The 21,102-nt window shown below is 33.9% G+C and overlaps 1 protein-coding gene across 3 annotated transcripts in view; it reads right to left on the bottom strand.

The window, feature by feature from the left end:
* Positions 1-21,102, bottom strand: part of MLLT3 (MLLT3 super elongation complex subunit) — a 289,127-nt gene that overhangs the window by 118,572 nt on the left and 149,453 nt on the right. For all 3 annotated transcript variants that reach the window (XM_027859116.1, XM_027859115.1, XM_027859113.1), the window contains 2 exons: positions 16,613-16,695; positions 3,049-3,192 (listed from right to left, as the gene is read on the bottom strand). In XM_027859116.1, coding sequence (XP_027714917.1) covers positions 3,049-3,192; positions 16,613-16,695 — 227 coding nt within the window. The remainder of the gene's footprint in view (positions 1-3,048; positions 3,193-16,612; positions 16,696-21,102) is intronic.

A 21,102-nucleotide genomic window follows, 5' to 3' on the forward strand; every position in this document is an offset into this window, starting at 1 on the left:
CTGTAGGGGACTATATTGTGTGATGCACAACAAGAAAGGAAAGCAAAGTCATGAAGAACATGATCTTCACCCTCCTTCCACCATCTCCCCCACCACTCACTACTCCACAGACCATGGGAGTACTAAGAAGGGATGGGTGGCAGAAGTATGGAGGAATAGGTTCAATTGCACATGCAAGGACTGGAAGGCAACACATATTCAAATTACTATTCGTTAATTCATACCATATATCCCTAAATATTTAAATCCCCTCACTAACTCTAGATCCATCCCTTTCTCAGCCGAGACGAATACAGCTACACCACAAATATCTCTTCAATCATATCTTCTCAGTAACTATCACAGCTCCTGAGAGGTTTTTCCAGGCTGAAAAAATGGAAGGGATTAGAGATAGAAAAGGCTTCAGGAAGCTTCTCAGGGAGGCTCCAGTATATGTGTTTCCAGACATACACTGCCCTACATTATGGATAAAGGAGGGATTGGATTCAAATGACCACACACACATACCCCCTAACTGACCATACCTCAGGGAGCATGAGGTCCTGGGTTCATACTTGAATCATAACCTATAAATGAGATACCAAGGACACATTTTTCTATCCCTTTCTGCAAATTCCTTATTGATGCAGTCAAAAGCGCCTGTTCATTCAGTTATAATAAATTATAATACAATAACTCAAAATTAATCCTCACACTCCAGGACTTAGGTGGTGGGAATAAGCATATAAATTTGGCTAGTTGTTTGGGAAATACTTTGTTTGGAGACTCACAGAGCAAATAAAGGAGGAATACATGCATATGAATTTCAGAATTCTATGAGTTAAATTACCTCATTGATCTTACGTTTTTAAAATGGACACTTCCTATGGTAAGGTAATGAAGACAAGTATATAAGGAAAAAACCTAAAATTTCAGCACCCAAATTAAGGGTGCACAGAAAAAAAAGAAAGAAAGGAAAAATGCTCTAAGAAGAGGAGCTCATAATGGAATATAATCTTTTCTTAACTAGTAACTAAATCATATCAGCAAATGTGTATTTACCTAAGATATTAAAGAAATTCTAACTCTTCCAAAAAGTTGTGTCAATCAGTGAAGTGTTAATTAGCATTTGTTTGTCAATATTCCCAGATATTATTAATATACTATACGTATATGGCAAAATATTTCCTTTTAATCCATAAGAGTAGCAAATTATTCATAAAAAATGATTGATCAGAGAAGGAAAATGGCATCATGATATATTCAATCATATTTAAAAACCATTCTTCCTCTTCATATAAGGACAATGATTTATATTTATTCTCATTTACTTTGACAAAAAAAATTGTCAGTACTCCCTCTTTATAATCATATCACTTTGTATTATAGTTACTTTATATAAGAGGCAGTGATCTGTCCTTTTGCTGGCTTTAGAAATCCTAAAATTCTGCAATACAGTATTTTAAATGTCTGTTTTATGGAATTGATAAATTCATTTGAGATTACATATCACCAAAAAGCTACAAACTAAAACTACAGTTTTAGACCAAAACCCTTGATAATATAATTCAATAAAGGAGAAGAATTACAAGGCTATTTATTAGGTAATACTACCTGAAGGATTGAGGTTTAAAAAAAGGGCAGAACAAGTGAAATAACCCACCATTTACACCTATGAATGAAAAAAGGACTCTTTAGGTTTGAACAAACTGTCATGGGCTTCTGTCTAACAGATTTGGGGATTCCACCTAGGACTGAGGTGTGCACCCTGGGTTATGTGATTTGTCTTTAGCTAAAATTATTCTTTACTGGCAATTCATGAGAAATGTGAGCTTCTAAAGTAGGATCACAGAGGAAGACAGGGCAGCTAGGTGGCTAGGTGGAGCAGTGAATAAAGTGCCAGGCCTGGCGGCAAGAAGACCTGAATTCAAATCTGGACTCAGACATTTACTAGTTGTGTGACCCTGTAACTTTGTTTGCCTCAGTTTCCTTACCTATAACATGAGCTAGAGAAGGAAATGGCAAACCACTCTAGTATCTTTGATAAGAAAACCCGAAATGGAGACACAAAGGATCTGACACAACTAAAAACAACTGAACAAATACAAACACAGAGGAAGACATATTCGAGTTATCTTATTTCAATGCACTGTGTAGCTAGCAGAGTCAGAGTAGAAGGTACAACTTTGCTTGGAATCCCCTGACATCCCATGCCTGAACTTAAACTGTGATAAGTCTAGGAGAATGTGTTCCATCGAATTAGTTCCAGAGGAAAGTTTCCAGAAGTATAGAGGCTGAGCTGCCCACACAATGGTAGAAAGCAGGGGCTTCAGAGAGAAGGCACAAAACAAATTTTAAATTAATAAATAGAACTTGGCTTTGTAGCAAACATGGCTGGGATATGCCTTTTATGTGTAAAGAAGGATATTAGGATTATGTTTATATTACAGCCTTCTTTAATCTCACCCACCATCACTGAATTACAAAGAATGGGGCTGCACATTAGGATAGAACTTCACGATTTATTAAATTGTTTATCTTAACCCTACCACAATCTCAAGGAATAATTCCATTTCATGACAACCAAGTACAAACAAATAAAGATATACATTCATCTCCCTAAAGAAATTCAGCATGAAATAAATTTTTCCAAATAATACAATCAAGAAAATTTTGGAAAGGAACTTGGCCTTCAGACACTAATTCCTCTTGGTATTAACTTAAAACTTGAGTTTTCAACCTCACATGGGGATCTTATAATGCAATGCCTGACCTTAAATTCAGGGAAGTTTTGTGTGCATGCTTGGGAATTTGCCTGTGTTGCAATAAATGTGAAGGGCTCTAACCTTAAGGAGAAGCTGAGGTTCCATTAATGAATTATGTACATCAGGTAGTTGGTTCAGAACTTTCTTTGCTTACCTTCTGCTTCAGAAACAATCCTGAGCTAAATCTTGCAAATAACTATTAAGTGCTTTCAGCAGAAGAGAAAACCTTATTGAATTTTATAATGCACTAACAAATCAGTACATTTTTAACGGGATGGCTTTTGACATGAGTAGCAGCACTCACCCCTCCTGCCTTCAGCAGCTTTCTTCTGAAGTCCTCTGTGGGGTTGTTGAAAGTTAACTTTTCACAACGGAGGTGATTTACAGGTGGATGGCCTTCAAGGTGCAGGAATAAGTCATAATCAAAGCGGACTTTCTTAGGTTCTTCCTGAGGGTTGAAAAATAGCCAGAAATAGAAAGTCTAATAGAGGAAATGGTTATCTACATGAGGAAAAGAGACTCAAACATCTAGCATTCAATCTGTCAAAGTAGATATTCCAAAAAAGAATGTTTCTATGAATTATTTTAACTGACATAAGCTATTTATAAGATATTTATCAACAACATCAAAGAAACAGAAGTTCTCTGTACATTAGTATTGCATTTTTCTTACCTAGCCTTGATCACCGAATGGGCATAAATGACACTTGTTAAAAACATTAGCTTAAAAAGACCAAGGTCTCCCACTTCATCCAAGGCCATCTCCAGTTGTCCTGATCTATATTTTGCCACTGGACCCAGATGGCTCCAGAGAAGAAAGTGAGGCAGGTGACTTTGCACAGCCCTCCCTCACTAAATACAATTCACTTGCATGTCATGGCATCACCTCCCTGATGTCATGTCCTCTTCAATAACAAAGGATAAAAAACAACAACAAATGTTGCATGTGCTATTATAAAATTCAGCAGGACTCTTTCCTGAATATAGATAAAAGTAAAGAAAGTAGGGGCAGCTAGGTGGCGCAGTGAATAGGGCACCACCCCTCAAGTCAGGAGGACCTGAGTTCAAATCCGGCCTCAGACCAAACACTTGACACTTACTAGCTGTGTGACCCTGGGCAAGTCACTTAACCTCAATTGCCTAAAAAAAAAAAAAAGTAAAGAAAGTAGCAAGGACAAAATAACCTGGAGTAGGGTTAGGGAATACCTAGTCTCAATTATCAGGAGACTCAAGTTCTATTCTAAGCTATATTTCTCTGTGACTTTGGCGGAATTTTAAAAATTCCTTCCACTTCTGTTTCATCATACAATATCTATGTCTAAAGAACACCATGAGTACAAAAACAAAATGATATAACTTTATTATTTTTAAAACTAAAAGAGTATTATTAGTACTAAACAAAATAATATTAAATATAATAGTGAATATTTTAGGTAGATTTTCTGCTACATATTACTTTGTAAACTTATGTTTAGAGACAGACCAAAAATCAATGAGCTACACTTAAATTTTCACAGAAACAAAAAAAAAGCATTCTGCTAGCCATTAAATAGAAATGAGTACTAACTAGGTCTTCTCATGTCACTTCTAAGAGATTAACAGAAGTGTTTGAGAAATTCCTTCAAAGGACAAAAATGACTCTAGGTACATATTAATGGAAGCAACAGTTAAAGTGATTTAAAAAAAGAAAAGATCAGTACCCTGGACAAGGGTAGGACCTTAGACAAGGGCAAACGGCAGTCTGAGTCCCTAGCCTACATCAATACTGACAAGACACAACATTTTGATCTCCTGGGCTTGTAGTGCCACCAATATATGACTATAAGAACAGTAAATGATGTAAAGATTAATAGTGGCCCATCCTGCTAGTAGTTATAGAATGTGATAGTGGACTTCTTTGGCAGTTTCACGCTACTCTCATAACGTGAATCAGACCAAAATGAACTTCTGTTATTGGGTAAAATATAGCTATGTTCACAGAAACTTTGAAACATTTACTTAATGGAGACATGTCAGAGTGTGTGTGTGTGTGTGTGTGTGTGTGTGTAACCAGATGGAATATCATGGAAAGGTTGTAAAGGAAGATTTGCATATGTGTATCAATACTTGTCCCCTAGACAAAATGTCTAGGGGACAAGTAGTTATACTTCCAGCATCCTCATTAGATAAAAAGAGTGTTCAAATTATCAGGCTAGCCCACGATGATAAGTCCTTCTGGAGCAACCTAAAGAACAAAAATTTAGGGAAATTCTATGAATCCCAGAATTGAAACAATCACAGGGGATTCAGAGATGAAAGAAAGCTGAGATATCATCTAGTTTAACGCTTTGATTTTAAAAATCATTTGTAAATTAACTTCAGTACAAAACATGTTATATCTTGAGAACTATAAATTTCTAGTCACATAATATTTCAGAAAAACTCATTTAATGAGCTAACACGTGAACTTGTAGACCCGTAAGACAAGCCACTCATTCACTAATACTGCTGTGTAACTGAGCACAGTAGAGTATATGATACAAGACTCTGACCAAGGAGTAACTGTTTTTAAAAAAAATTTCTGTGTCCTTTATATGTGGGTTTTGGTCATGCTATCCACAAATTAATGAAAATATTGACACATCCCTACTTTATAGAGAAGTACCTATCTATAAGAGAGTAAATGTGTTTTACTTTTCTAATGTTCCTATAAAAAAAAGGTACAAGCAGTGACTAGGCTTATATGCAGCCAATAACACTCATAACTATCACACAATGTGTAGGGTTCATCCAACTACAACATCATCTGTTATCAATTCTGAGGCACCAATATTATGTAAACAGGGGCCTCATACTTGAATGTTACATGTTCCCTGAAAAAAGAGCTCCCTTAAAAGTCCAAAAAAAAAGAATGTCAACATAAAACTAATAACATTTTAGACCCAGAAAACTATGTTTAGGCAACACCTTCCCTCACCATTTAGACAAAATTGAGTAGTTGGCATTGTTTTCAATGTGCTTATAGGATAGGTAAAGGGAGGGTAAGAAATTGCATATTTCAACCACAACAGTTAGTAAGACTTTAAGCATGCAGATGAAATTAGGAGTCCTTCAAGTAGATACTGTAATGGCTAAACTCTCCAAAAGTGTAAATATGGAATTATAATGCAATGAATGCTAACCCTTTCATCTCTCCCTCCAGCCTTCTCTGGCTTCCTTTAAGACCAAGCTAAAATCTCACCTACTAAAGGAAACCTTTCCTAATATCTTTTAAATCTAGTGTCTTCCCACTATTGATTACCTCCAATTGATCATGTGTGTGTGTGTGTATGTGTGAGACACACATACGTAGAGCTTATTTCTACAATTATTTTGAATATTATCTCTCCCACTAGATTGTGAGCTCTGATTACAGGGACTATCTTTTGCCTTTCTTTGTATTTCCAGCTCTTAGTATAAAGCCTGGCATATATTAAATGCTTTAAAAATATATGTTGACTGACTGCTGAAGAGTCATTCAAGTCTCACCAAATAAAAGACTAAACCTGAAGGCTCTGAGAATTTGAGAATCCCACAAAATATGTTGTAGGGTCTACTAAAACAAATAAGAGAAAATATAATTTTGATATAAAAATAGGCCAAATTCATGTATCTATTTGATCATAGCTGCTGCCTGTCTTAGTGTATGTGTAAATATAAAATAAGATTGTGTTCTAAGATCTCACTATTTGAGGGGTTTTGTTTCTAATAAGAAAGGAAAAGCATTGTCCCTAACTATCTAATAATGAAGAAAATACCTATGGATGAATAGGGTCAAAAGCACATCCATTTTGAAATGTGTAATTTGGATAAAAATACCATAACTCTTAGAGTTTCATATACAATCTTAAAATAAAGTCAGTAAATCTGCAAATGTATAGTCCATATCAAATTGTGTACCTTCTCAAGGAGGAAGGAGGAAAAGGAGGGAAAGAGAGAGAGAATTTGGAATTCAAAATTAAAAATAAAACTAATGTTAAAATTTGTTTACTTATAATTGAGAAAAACATAATAAAAATTAAGTATAAAACATAAAAAAAGGATAAGGTCGGTAACACTACTACCTAGGTTAAGATTACAGGAATACTTTAAATATGTATAAGAACCAAAAGTGAAATGATTCCAAATAATAGAACCTCAAAGAAATTCTACAGAATGGTTGTCAATGAAAATAAGTTATTTCTATTTAGAAATAAAATTATTCTTTATATGTATATATTTCAAATCTAAAACAGAAGAGATAATTGATTAAATTTTCTTTCTATCTTTGAGACACTAAATTCATTCCTGCACCAAAACTGTATTTCAAGGCATGATAAGAGAATAAAGAAGACCCTGAGTTCTCAAAAACTAAGTCAGTGGAGAAAAGGTCTGGTATATCCTACCATGCTGGAAAGATGTGGAAGCCTAATGTCAGCTGAATGAAGATCAGCATAGTTAAATGCTGAGAGTAATATCACAAGAATATTGAACACAATGGTTTTGGCAACAGTTTCAAGAAAACTATACTCAAAGTATTTTAAATAATGTTGGGAAAGTAGGTATACACACTAAAAAAATAATAGATAATAGAATTTTTGCTGTACTAGATAAAAAATATTTTTAGAAAATGAGCAAGAGTTTATAAATACTGGTATCCCTTGCCTAATAAAGAGTGGCATGGTGGATAAAATGCTGGGCATGGAGTCAGGAAGACCTGAGTTTTTTTTCTTTTTTTTTTTCATTTTTTCTAGGCAATGGGGTTAAATGGCTTGCCCAGGGTCACATAAGTAGTAAGTATTATGTGTCTGAGGCCAGATTTGAACTCAGGTCCTCCTGACTCCAGGACTGGTGCTCTATCCACTGCACCACCTAGCTGCCCAAGATTTGAGTTTAAATCCAACTTCAAGCACTTACTTAACCCTGTGAACCTGGGTGAATCACTTAACATCCGTTTACCTCAGTTTCCTCAACTGTAAAATGGAGATAATACTAGCATCTATTTCACAGAGTTGTTGTAAAGATCAAATGAGATAATATTTGTAAAAAGCTCTTAGCACAGTGTCTGGCACAAAGTGAGAACTATAGGAATGCTTCTTCTTCTCTCCCCCCATCCTATTGTGACACGTCGTAGATGGAATCACATGGCACAGTGGATAGAGAGCTAGACTTGGAGTAAGACAGAGCAGAATACAAACCTAGCCATATACACTAGTTTCATGACTGTGAGCAATTCACTTATCTTAGTCTCAGGTTTCCTCAACTGCACCTTCCAGTGTTGTTGTTAGGACTTTGCAAACTTAAAAATGCTACATAAAATTTACATCATTATTATTATCATTATCATCATCGTCTCCATCTTTAAACTTTTACTTGGAGTATATAGTTTTTTAACTTTGAAAAAATGCAGAAGAGAAAACTCCATGATTGGTTTTATTTTCTTTTGATTTGAACTAGAATAATCATTTTTGGAAAAATGCTTTAAAAATTACTTTGTTAAGGGCAGCTAGGTGGCACAGTGGATAAAGCTCCAGGCCTTGGAGTCAGGAGGACCTGAATTCAAATTTGACCTCAGACACTTGACACTTACTAGCTATGTGACCCTGGGCAAGTTACTTAACCCCAATTGCCTCAACAAAATAAAAAATTACTTTGTTCATCCTAGACTATTAACCAGATGAACACCTTGTATATAACATCTCTCACTCCTATCAAAGGTTTGAGGGAAGGAAAATAACTAAAACCAAACATAACTTAGAATGCCCTGAAAAACAATATTTTTTATTAAAAGCCAAATTCCTTCTTCTATACCTATCTTGTAGAGGGCCTTACATTCCAGGAGAGCAATCAAGCCAATTATTCAGATGAAATCAGCACAATTTTATGACTCTCTCCAGTGATAATCAGTCAACCTTGTGGTGACATTAGAAAAGGCTACTGATAGATATAACCCATGGACAATGTACTATTGTCAACTTCATATAAACTTTAGGAAAAAAATTATCAGTAATGAATATTACTAGAATCAATAGTATAAAAATCACATATTTATCAAGTTCTCTGCAGATTTTTCTTTTTAAGGTCAATGAGTAGAACAGATTAAGTGCATAAAATATAGAGGCAGATTCTAGGAAGTTGGTAGAGTAAGTCAGAAAATTCTAGGCTCTCCAAATTTCCTATACAAACAGACAGAACATCACCTCAAAGTGAACATAGAGCAGCAAAAATAAAGGGATAAGGAAGATGTCCTCTTAAGACAACTTGAAAGGACTTCAAGAAAGACAGAACCTCAAGGGACTGAGGTTTGGCTGGAGTGAGGTGCAAACACCTCCAGGCAAACTCCTGTGAATCAACAAACAAATAGTCCTGGGGTAAGAGGCCAGGCTTCAGGAACTTTTATCTAGGAACAGCTTGGGGATCAGGCTACTGTGGAAAGGAAGATTGAAGGACCCTCCTTTGTCTCCCAATGCCAGGTCTAGTGGTGCTGACCAGAGGTGATCCCAGGATAAGGCTCTGAGCAAGGAGGAGTACAGAGGAGTGAGCACATACCCAATGAATGCCCTACCTAAGGAAGAAAGATAATGTGACTGAGGGCACTAGATGTGACTTAGGGGAAGAGAGGAGTGCCCAAGACCCCTGACAGAATTCAGAAAAAGAAAACAGGACTGGGGCACCATCACCCACAGCTAAGGATTAAAACTTGATTATAATAATAAGCCACTAAAAATAAAACAAAATAAAAATAAGTAAGTAACGGAGAAAAAACCCAACCACTGATAGCTACTATGGTATAAAAGAAGATCTGGGTTCATATTCAGAGGAAGATAGTAAGGGTAAAAAAAAAAATTCCTACCTCATAGAGCAATATTAAATAGTGACAAGCCCAAAAAGAGTTCTTGGAAGAACTTAAAAAAGAACTTAAAAACACTTGAAAATATAGGTATAAATGGGATTTTCAGAGGGACTGAAGAAAAATTAGGGAAAAAATAAAAGCAATCCAAGAAAATCAAGAAAATTATGAAAAGAAAGTCAAACAATAAGACGAGATCCAAAATCTTAAGGATGAAAATAATTCCTTGAAAACTAGAATTGGGTAAGAAGAAACTAGTGATGTTATAAAATACCAAGAAATAATACAACAAAATCAAAAGAATGAAAAAATAGAAGAGACTATGAAACATCTCATTAGAAAAACAACCAATCTGGAGAAAAGATCGAGGGAAAACAATACAAGAATTGTTGGACTAATCGAAAGTAATGATAAAAAAAGAATCTTGACCCAGTATCACAAAAAATTACTAAACAAAATTTACAAACTAAAAGAGATAACAGTTTAAAAAAAAACTTAAAGGAATATCATAGTCAAGTTTCAGAGCTCCCAGGTTAAGGAGAAAACATTACAAGCAACAAGAAAAAAAAACAATTTAAATATTGCAGAGTTACAATCATAATTTCACAAGACCTAGCAGCTTCTACACTAAAAGACCAAAAGTCTTGGAACATTATATTCAAAAGGGCAAAAGAGCTGAGGCTGCAAACAAAAATAACTTACCCAGAAAAGTTTAGTATGATCTTAAATAGAAAAAAAAAATGGACATTTAATGAACTAAAAGACTTTCAGGTATTTGGGACAAAAAGCCCCTCATTGGAAACTCATTGGAAAATTTTATATAATATCCAGAAGAAATATAAGTAAAGCATTAAAGATCAACTAAAAAGGACTCATTAAGATCAAACTTCATGTCTTATATGTGAAAATGTTATCAGTATTCTTAAGACTGTCATCATTACTTGGGTAGTTTGAAAGAAAGGTAGGGGCTGACCTGAATATGATGGGGTGATTCTAAAAAAATAAAATTGGGTAGAAAAAGACAAAAATGAGTAATTATCTCATACAAATGAGGTATGAAAGGACAAACTGATTTGGAGGAAACAGGTGGAGGTGAAGGGCTGGTAGTGCTTGAATCTTACTTTCTTCTGCTCTGGGTTAAAGAAGGAACAACATATACATCTAAAAGGGTACAAAAGTCTTCTAAACTTATAAAGAAATAGGAGGACATAAAGAAATAAGAAGATAAGGAACAGGATAAGGGAGGGACTTTTAGAAGGGTGTGTAGATTAATATTTAGGAGGCTTGAAGGAGAGGATAAGGGAGGGACTTTTAGAAGGGTGGGTAGAATAATGAATAGATGTGCAATAGGAGAGGATAAGGAAAGGATTCTTTAAAAGGGTATGGAATAAGGATGTAGTGTTTCGAAGTAAACTAGACTGGTAAGGAGCAAAAGAGTAAAAAGAGGCCAAGAAAGATAATAGTGAAGAAAAATGGGATGGAGGGAAATATACAAATAGTAATTATAATGTTCAATGTTAATGAGATGAATTCACCCATAAAACCAAAATGGATACCAGAATGGAGTAAAAATGGGAATCTTGTTTACAAGACATTTAAAAATAAGAGATACACACATGGTTAAAATAACAGGCTGGAGTAGAATTAATTATATTTCAGCTGACACAAAAAAAGCAGGGGTAGCAATCATGATCTCAGAAAAAGTTAAAGCTAAAATAGATTTAATTAAAAGAGATAAGCAGGGAAACTATATTTTTTGGGGGGAGGCACAACAGACAATGAAGCAATATCAATACAAAACATATACCCGGTAAATATAATAGCATCTAAATTTTTAGAAGAAAACATAAATGAATTACAGGTGGAAATGATAGCAGTACTATAATAGTTAGGGACTTTAATTTTCCCCTCTCAGAACTAAATAAATCTAACTTTTAAAAAAGAAGTCAAGAAGTGAATAAAATTTTAGATAAGCTAGATATGATAGATATCTGGAGAGAATAGAACTGTGATAGAAAGGAACACAATCTTTTTCTCAGTGGTTCATGATACCTTTACAAAGACTAAACACATATTAGGGCATTGAAATTTTATACTTAAAGGCAAAAAAGCAGAAATAGTAAAAGCATCCTTTTCCAATCACAATGCAATAAAAATTATATTTAATGAGGAACCACAGAAACACAGATTAAAAACTAGAGACTAAACAACCTAATCTTAAAGAATGAGTGGATTAAAGAACAAGTCATACAAAAAATCAATAATTTCATTAAACAGAATGACAATAAAATAATCAGAGGAAAATATATATTTCTTAATGCTTTTATAAATAAAATAGAGAAAGCAGATTAATGAGTTGGGCATGTACTATAAAAAAAAAACTAGAAAAAGAGCTAAAAATCCCCAATTAAACACTAAACCAGAAATCCTAAAAATTAAAAGTGAGGGAAAAAAAGCACCAGGACCAGATAGATTTACAAGTGAATTCTATCAAACATTTAAAGACCAACTAATTCCAATATTAAATAAACTATTTGGAATAATAGGCAAAGAAGGGGACCTACAAAACTTCTTTTATGAAACAAATATGATACTAATACCTAAAAACAGGAAAGGTAAAAACTGAGGAAGAAAATTATAGACCAATTTCATTAATGAATATGGATGCAAAAATCCTAAATAAAATACTACCTCAAAGATCATATGATATGACCCAATGTAATTTATACCAGGAATGCAGGGATGGTTTAACACAAAGAAAAATATTAACATAATTGATTATAACAATAATAACAGTAACAAAAATCATGATTATATCAACAGATGAAGAAAAGGCTTTTGATAAAGTACAACAGTTATTTCTATTAAAAACACTTGAAAATATAGGTATAAACGGGATTTTTCCTTAAACTGCTAAAAAGCATTTACCTATAACCATCAGCAAGCACTATTTGTAATGGGGATAAGCTAGAAGTCTTCCCAGGAAGAGTAGGTGTCAAATAAGGATGTCCATTGTCACCAATAATAATTGATATTGTATTGGAAATCCTAGCAATAGCAATAAGAGAAGAAAAAGAAACAGAAGGAAGCAGAATAGGAAATGAAGTAATAAAACTATCTCTTTTGCAGACAACATGATGATATACTTGGAAAATTCCAAAGACTCAACTAAAATGTTCATTGAAACAATTTTAGCAAAGTAACAAGATATAAAATAAATGTACATAAATCATCAGCATTCCTAGATATCACAAACAAACACTGCAAGAAGAAATAGTGAGATACCTCATTTAAAATATCTGAGAGTACACCTGCTAAAACAAACCCAAGAACTATATGAACAAATTTATTTTAAAAAAAACCTTTTATATAAATAAAATCAGATTTAAATAATTGGAGAAATATTAATTGTTCATGGTTAGGAAGGGCCAACACAATAAAAAATGACACTTTTACCCAAACTAATGTATATATTCAATACTACCCCAATTACATTACCAAAAAAAATTGTTTGACTGAGTAACAAAAAAAAAATTCAGTTGGAATTACAAAAGGTCAAGAATATCAAAGGAACTAATTTAAAAAATGTAAAGGAAGGAGATTTAGCAGTGCCAGATCTTAAACTATATTATAAGCAGTAATAATCTGGTACTGGCTAAGAAATAGAAAGATAGATCAGTGGAACAGAATAGACATACAATTTGCAACAGCCAAATGACTAAAGTAAACTTGTGTTTGAGAAATGTAAAGAATTAAGTTTTGGGGGTAAGAATTCATTATTTGGCAAAAATTCTTGGGAAAGATGGAAAGCAGTGTGGCAGAAATTAGGCATAGATCAATATCTTACAGCATTTACCAAATATATTCTGGAAGTGTCATGTTCAATAAGCCCAAAGACCTCTCCCACTCCTACTTCTAGTTACTGAGGGAAAGACTCACTATTTGACAAACTGGAAAGTAGTCTCAGAGGCCAAAACCTCATGCCATATGCTAACATAAGCTTCAAGTAGATAAAGGACCCAGATTTAAAAGGTAACATCATGAATAAATTAGGAGAATAAGGAAGAAATTACCTTTTAGATCTAAGAGTATGAGAAGAATTCATGATGAAATGAGGGATAGAATCACAGAAGATGAAACAAATAATATTGATTACATAAAATTTAAGTTTTTGCATAAACAAAACTAATGTACTTAAGATTAGAATGGAGATATTTAACTGTGAAAATCTTTGCAGATTTTTTAATAAAGGTCTTATTTCCAAGATATATGAAAGGATTCAAACAGTTAAGAATAAGAGCCATTGCCCAACTGATAAATGAGGAGTCGATTCTCAAGGGATGACATCTAAGCTATGTATGAAAAATGCACCATAAGGGCAACTAGGTGGCACAGCAGATAGAACACTGGTCCTGAAGTCAGGATGACCTGAGTTCAAATCCAGACTCGGACACATAACACTTACTAGTTGTGTGACTCTGGGCAAGTCACTTAACCCCAACTGCCTCACTAAAAAAAAAAATCCTCTAAATCACTGATAATTAGAGAAAAGAAAGAAAAACAAACTCAGAGATTCCACTTCAAACCCATTAGATCAGTAAAGTTTGCAAAAAAGAAAAATGACTAAATGCAGAGAAACAATAGGAAAATAGGCATATATTATTAATACAGTAATTATTCATGAATACTTTTGCTATAGAAGATGTGAACTGGTTCACATTTTTGGGAAAGCAATTTGCAACTTTTGCCCCAAAAATTACTAAACTGGCCATAGGCTATTTTGACCCAATAATATGACTACTATGCCAATACCCCCAAAGAGATAAAGAAGAAAAAATTCTATACATGCAAAAATTGGAGCTCTTTTTGTGATGGCAAGAGCTAGAAAATAATGGGGTACCCATAAATTGGAGGATAGCTGAAAACATTATGATACATGAATGTAATGAAATATTATCATGTTAGGGTGGCTAAGTGGCACAGTGGAGAGAAAACTAGCCCTGGAGTCAGGAGGACCCGAGTTCAAATTTGCCTCAGACACTTACTAAGCTGTGTGATCCTGGGCAAGTCACTTAATTCTGATTGCCAAGGGAGGGAGGAAAGGAAGGAAGAAGGAATACTATCATTTTATAAAAAGATGAGGAAGATGATGTCAAAGAGTCATGGAGAGATTGGTAGGATCTGTTGCAGAATGAAGTAAGCAGAACCAAGGGAACTATTTATACTATAATGAATAATGTAAAAACCAACAACATTAAATGATTTAAGAGCTCTGATTATTAAAACATTCAATCATTATTGCTACCCAGCTCCTGACAGGTGATGGATTAAACATGGAGAATGAAATACAGATTTTTGGATGTGGCCAATATTGTTGTTTTATATAATTAAGAATATTTTGATAAGGGTTTTGTTTTTCTCCTTTTTTTTTTCACCCCAACACCAGTAGGGCAAAAAGGATAGAGAGATTATAAATGCTCACTAATTTAAAAGAACTTTAAATAATTCTAATTTGATAGCTTAAATTGCTACATAAGCTGTCAAATGCCTCATTTAAAAAATATGTCTGATAAAACAATCATTTTCTTCTTCTATTCTGACATCTAACTTTAAAAGTGAGAAAAAAATTCTAAAACATAAAAAATGGAGTATCTTCTTATTGTCCCTTTTCTACTAAGTTGTTTTCTATTAATACTTCTTCAATACATGAAAAACAGCCATAAACATTAGTATAAGATGGCAAGTTGCAGAGAGGTAAATATAAAACTGACAGAATGGCTATGATGTTTTCTTTACATGACCAATAACATTTGTAACTAGGTGGGAATTTAGAGATAACCTAGTTCAAACCCCATACAGGACATGGGAAAAAAGAATCATTTTCTTGAGGCATCTAGGTGGCACAGTGGCTAGAGTGCTTGGAGTCGGTTCAAATCTGGCTTCCGGCACTCAGTAGCTGTGTGACCCCTAAGCAAGTCACTTAACCCTGTTTGCCTCAGTTTCCTCATCTGTAAAATGAACTGGAGAAGGAAATGACAAACTGTTATTTGCCAAGAAAACCTAAAATGGGGTCACAAAGAGTCTGAACTGGAACAATTAAACAAGTTCAAACACCTCATTTTACAGATGAAGAAAGTAAAACATAGTTTAAATAACTTGATCAGTCACAAAAGTGACCTTTACCACAAAACCTGCTATTTCTAATGTATTTCTGTATCTAACACCACCAAAACTATACTCCATATTACCTAAACTCCAAATCTGTCATCTTGACTCTTCTTTCTCTCTCCCTACATTTCATCAGTAGCTAAACAGTAGTAGTTCTACCTCCGTCCAATCTTTCACACACTCTCTAGTCCACTGCCATCCCTCTATTAGCGATATCATTAAGTGAAATGGCCCACCTTCCCTGACAGTGAGTGATATCTCACCAAAGACATTCAAATAAGGGTGGATGAACGTGCTGAAATTGCTGTAGAAGATATTTTTAGAGTAGATGGCTTCTAAAGTCCCTTTTGACTATAAGCTTCTATGATTTTGGACATCTCTACCACAGAAACTCCTTCCAGCTAAATATCAAACACCAGAGATGGTTCTTTCTGGGACAAAAATCACATAGTCCTGGTATTATGATAAGATGGAATAATGATAAATTTCAAGGATAAAAACCTAACTTCCATTTATTTAACTTATCACATATATGCAATAATATTCTCTTCCACAAAATAATTCTTCTGAGGAATTATTGATTTTTCCTACTTAAGAAGATTAAAAATCTGGGAAAAAGACAAATTAAAAATCTCTCCTATTCTAGAAACTCTTCTATTCCTAGTTAAGAGTAATACCACACAGTACTCCCAGAGGGAAAAAAAATTAAATTTGATTTGATTTGATTTAAAATGTTCTGGTAATTAAAATATTGGCACATCAAAACAGCTGCATCACTATTACATAATAAATCATTCAACAAAATTTCAAAGGGGTTTTCCATAGATGGACATAATAAGTAAATGCTACATACCTTGTTTTTAAAATAAACCTCAATTGGCAGAATGAAACCAGCATACCCAGATTCTTCTACTTTGTAAGGTGGATCTTTGCACACTGCAACATAGAAGAAAAAAAAAAGAAATACATGAATAAAGTAAAACAGAACTTTTCTTTTAAAAGAAAAATAAATAATATCCTGATCAACCAAGCACCTTTTCTCAATTCTAACCCACCTTCCTAATTCCTTAATCAATCTTACCCCTTGGATAGACTTCCAATGACTTTACAGTAATCCTTTCCACATTGTAACTTTTCCCATCACAGTTTCAACATATCATGCCAGCATAAGAAACTAAATAGGAATTTGGGGGGAGTTCTGCAGAAGCCACAGATGATCCCGAAAAAAGTTTGCAAACTCAGAAATGCATAAAATATATGCATACTATTGTATAATATCAACATCTTTTATCTTTTAGTGTCACAATAATTCAGACTTCTTTCCTGGCACAAAGGATTTTACTTGCAGGGGCATTGAGCCCCTCATCCCCTGGAATGTAAAAGGGATAACTGTATTTTTAACAAAGGTTTATTGCTATAACATTATTGCTTAATTTACTGCTTAAATGTTGTTACGCATTTGCCTTCTTGTTCTCATTACAACAAAGGTCCCCAAGAAGAAGGCCAGAATAAAAAAACAGGTTACAAAGATATTTGCAGAATATTATTCAACCAACAACTATCATCATCCCCCAACTCTTCAATTTAACAAGCAGTTATTTGTTAGACAAGGTGCTAAGCTCTAGAGAGCACTAAGCAAGAATAAAGACAAATCTCTGCCCTCAAGAACTTTATATTCTAAGGGGGGAAATCTATTGCCAGTGTCTTGACCACTTGTCTTGCCACTGGACTCCAATGACTCTGGAGGAGAGAGGGAGGCTGTTGACTTTGTATAGCTCTGCCTCACTTCAATCCAATTCACGTGCAAGGCAAGATATCACGCTGGAGATGTTGTGACAAAAAACAACAATATGTATATGTTAATACCGAAAAAAAGGGGGGGGGGAATACCTTGAATAATACCCATAGCCATCAATAAAAAAAGAACCAACAAATCCTTACACAATAGGACAAGCTTCTCACAAGCTACCATGCTTGGTATACCAGGGACTTAATATGAGAGACTTAATTCTTTCACCTCCCAAACCTGTACTTTGGGGCCCATTCCTGTAATCAAATTGCTGAGTGCCTCACATAGCCTAGACTATCTAGGTGGCCCTTGACACAACTTCATCTTCCTCCCTGTCAACTTTCTCACCAGTCACACCGCTGTTGGACACTCTTCTTTCTAGTTCTGGGACAGCAATCAAATTAATATTGTCATTGTTAGTGAAAGGATATGTCAAACTACTCCTCCATGCATTCAGAAACTTAGAAAATAAAACAAGAATTAACATTATCCCTAAACAGAAAGGTCAGTTATATTCAGGATGTCTAATTCATTCATAGAAATTCCCCAAGTCAAGGTTACTTTATTTCCAAGAAATCCTTTGTGTGTTTAATCTTTCCAAAGGCACCTGAAGAAAGTTTATTCTGTGTTTTGCTAAAGGCATGAGAAAAGATACAGATATTTCAGTGTGATGGCCTCAGTATATTTCATATTCATATTCATATATATTTTCAATTTTGCATGGAAATTATTCTTATTACAAGGAACAGATATTAATGGATATATGTTATGGCTCAAAGTCATTGGCTATTTTTAGCCTTCCAAATGAATTAAACTATGCTATGTTTTTTGGGGTTTTTTGTTTTTGCTTTTTGGAAAGGCAATGGGGTGAAGTGACTTGCCCAGGGTCACATAGCTAGTAAATGTCAAGTGTCTGAGGCCACATTTGAACTCAAATCTTCTTGAATCCAGGGCTGGTGCTCTATCCACCATACCATCTATCTGCCCCAAACTATGTTATGTTTTAATGGCCTATAAACTTTTTTTTTTTTACAAACTTGAACTGAGTAATATCTAGATCCCATTTCAAGCGCAATTTTTCTACTAATAATTGTGGATAACATCTATAAAATACTATGGGTTTCCCCACTTAAATGACACAATATAAACTTTACAAGTACAACGTGACTTTGAATGTAAGTTTATCTAACAAGAACAAGTCAAGTTGGCGAAAATGTCTAATTTAATTCTTTGAAAAGACTACAAATCAAATCATCAATAAGAACTTCTCAACCATTTTGAAAAGGTATATTGGGATGAAAAATAAGAATGAACAATAAATTAAATCATAAAGCATTTCCTTCCATAAATTACTTCCATAATGAACTATTTCCTTATTACTCACTATTCTCCTCTCTGATTCCATACCTTTGCTCATATACCATGTACCATGCTTGGCACAGACTCCTTCATACATGCTTGTCTAGCCAAGCTCCTGCCTTTGCTCTACTCTACACTACCTCTTTCGCGAAGTCTTCCCTAATGCCCCCACATAACAGTGAACTCTCTCCTTAAATTTTTCATGACTCTTTTAACATAATTATGTTTAGACTTAACTGAAGAGAAACTAAAAATGGATAAAGTGAAAAAAATTAGAAATGAAACATTGTGGTTTTATAACCAAATTTGTATTGTGATCAATGGCCTTTAACATCAAGAATAGAGAAGATCTGTACCCCTACAATTAATAAATGACTAAGAAGGAATGTATTTTTAGCTAATAAAGATCCACAGAGACAGAATTTTAAGTTGAAGGCTGAAAGACCTGATTTCAAGTACTGCCTCTGATATATACTGGCTATGTGACCCTTTACACATTAGTTACACTTTTAGTTCTCAAGCTCTAAGACTAAAACTTGCAGAGAAAATGCTAATGAGTATTAAGAAGGGAAGTTTCCTCAACTTCAAGAACTTTAAAAAATTTTAAAAAAAGAAATACATAAAGTAATTTGAGGAATGACAAGAGTAGGTAAGAGTTTTGTCCTCAACTTTCCAACCCTTGACAAGTCTGCACTCTTACTTTCTGTGAAGTTTCTCACAGGTCAAACTATTATTGCTTAGATATTGTCTTGGCTTCCATGGCTATATAAGTTTGAATATTTTAGTTAAGAATCTGGCCAACTTGCCCATTAAACTCTAATCAATACAATGATGATGCATGATTCCAAAAGACTGAGTATGAAACATATGATCTGTCTCTTGACAGGGGGGTGATGGATTTAGAGTGTATAATAACATATAGGTAGATACACATACATATACATTTGCATATAATACATATGTATGTGTATATACAAATGCATGCATGTATATTTGTATACAAATACATATATGTGGATGTATTTGTATAATGCATGCATATGTTTGTATGTATGTATTTGTATACAACCAATGAGGGAATCTGTCTTGATGATGCATATTTGTTACAAGGAAAGTGTTATTCTTTTCTCTGTTTTTTTTAATGAGGCAGAAGGTGGGAGGGAGACATAATAGATTTCCATTAATTAAAAGAACAAAAATAGAAGGGGGGGTGGGATACTCTACAGATGTGGATTGGTACAAACATTTGCAGATGAGGTGACTATAAAGTTAGTTTTACGTAATTGTTTTAGTTTGGCAAAAAGATCTCCTATGGAGCAGAGTAAATTTGTAAATAGTTGTAAAAGCAAAACATATCAATAAAACTTTTTTTAAAAAAAGGACAACAATATACACAATGAGCAAAAAAAGTAAATGGAAAGAACAAAAGCAATAATAACAAAGAGAAAAACAAATAACAATTACAATAAAAAAATCTAAATTCTGCTCAGTTATCATGATCAATATTGGGAAGGTGATAACTTATATAAATACCAAACAAGGGACAGAAAGGATCACAGGTGGAAAATTATTGTGCTTTAAGAAATGATGAGCAGGATGCTCTTAGAAAAACATATAAAGTGATGCAAAGTGAAATGAGCAGAACCAGGAGAACACTGTACACAGTAACAGTAGTACTGTATGATGATCTGCTCTAAATAACTTACATATTCTCAGCAATATAATGATCCAAGACAATTCTGTAGGACTTACGATGAAAGATGCTGTCCATCTCAAAATAAAGAAATGGTAGAGTCTGAATGCAAATCAAAGATATTCTTTCTTTACTTTTTCTTGTTGTTTTTTGTCTGTTTTCTTTCACAGAATGACTTACATAGAAATGTGTTTTGCATAACTACACATGTATAATCTATGTTGAATTATTTGCCTTCTCAATAGGGGGGAGGGTAGAAAGGAGAGAATTTGGAATGCAAAATTTTTTTTAAAAAGTTAAAATTTGTTTTTACATGTAATTAGGAAAAATAAAATATTGATTTTAAAAGAAATTTTAAAAAAAGAAAGGATCATGAGAGAAAAGAATGGATAAGTTTCATTACAAAAAACTGAAAAGGTGCACAAACAAAAGCAATGAAATTTAAAACAGACATGAAAAATTCAACTGAGAAAATACTTTTGTAGCCAATTTCTGATAAAGG

The sequence above is a fragment of the Vombatus ursinus genome, unplaced genomic scaffold, assembly GCF_900497805.2.
Source record: "Vombatus ursinus unplaced genomic scaffold, bare-nosed wombat genome assembly UNPS02014158.1, whole genome shotgun sequence".
NCBI lineage: Eukaryota > Metazoa > Chordata > Mammalia > Diprotodontia > Vombatidae > Vombatus > Vombatus ursinus.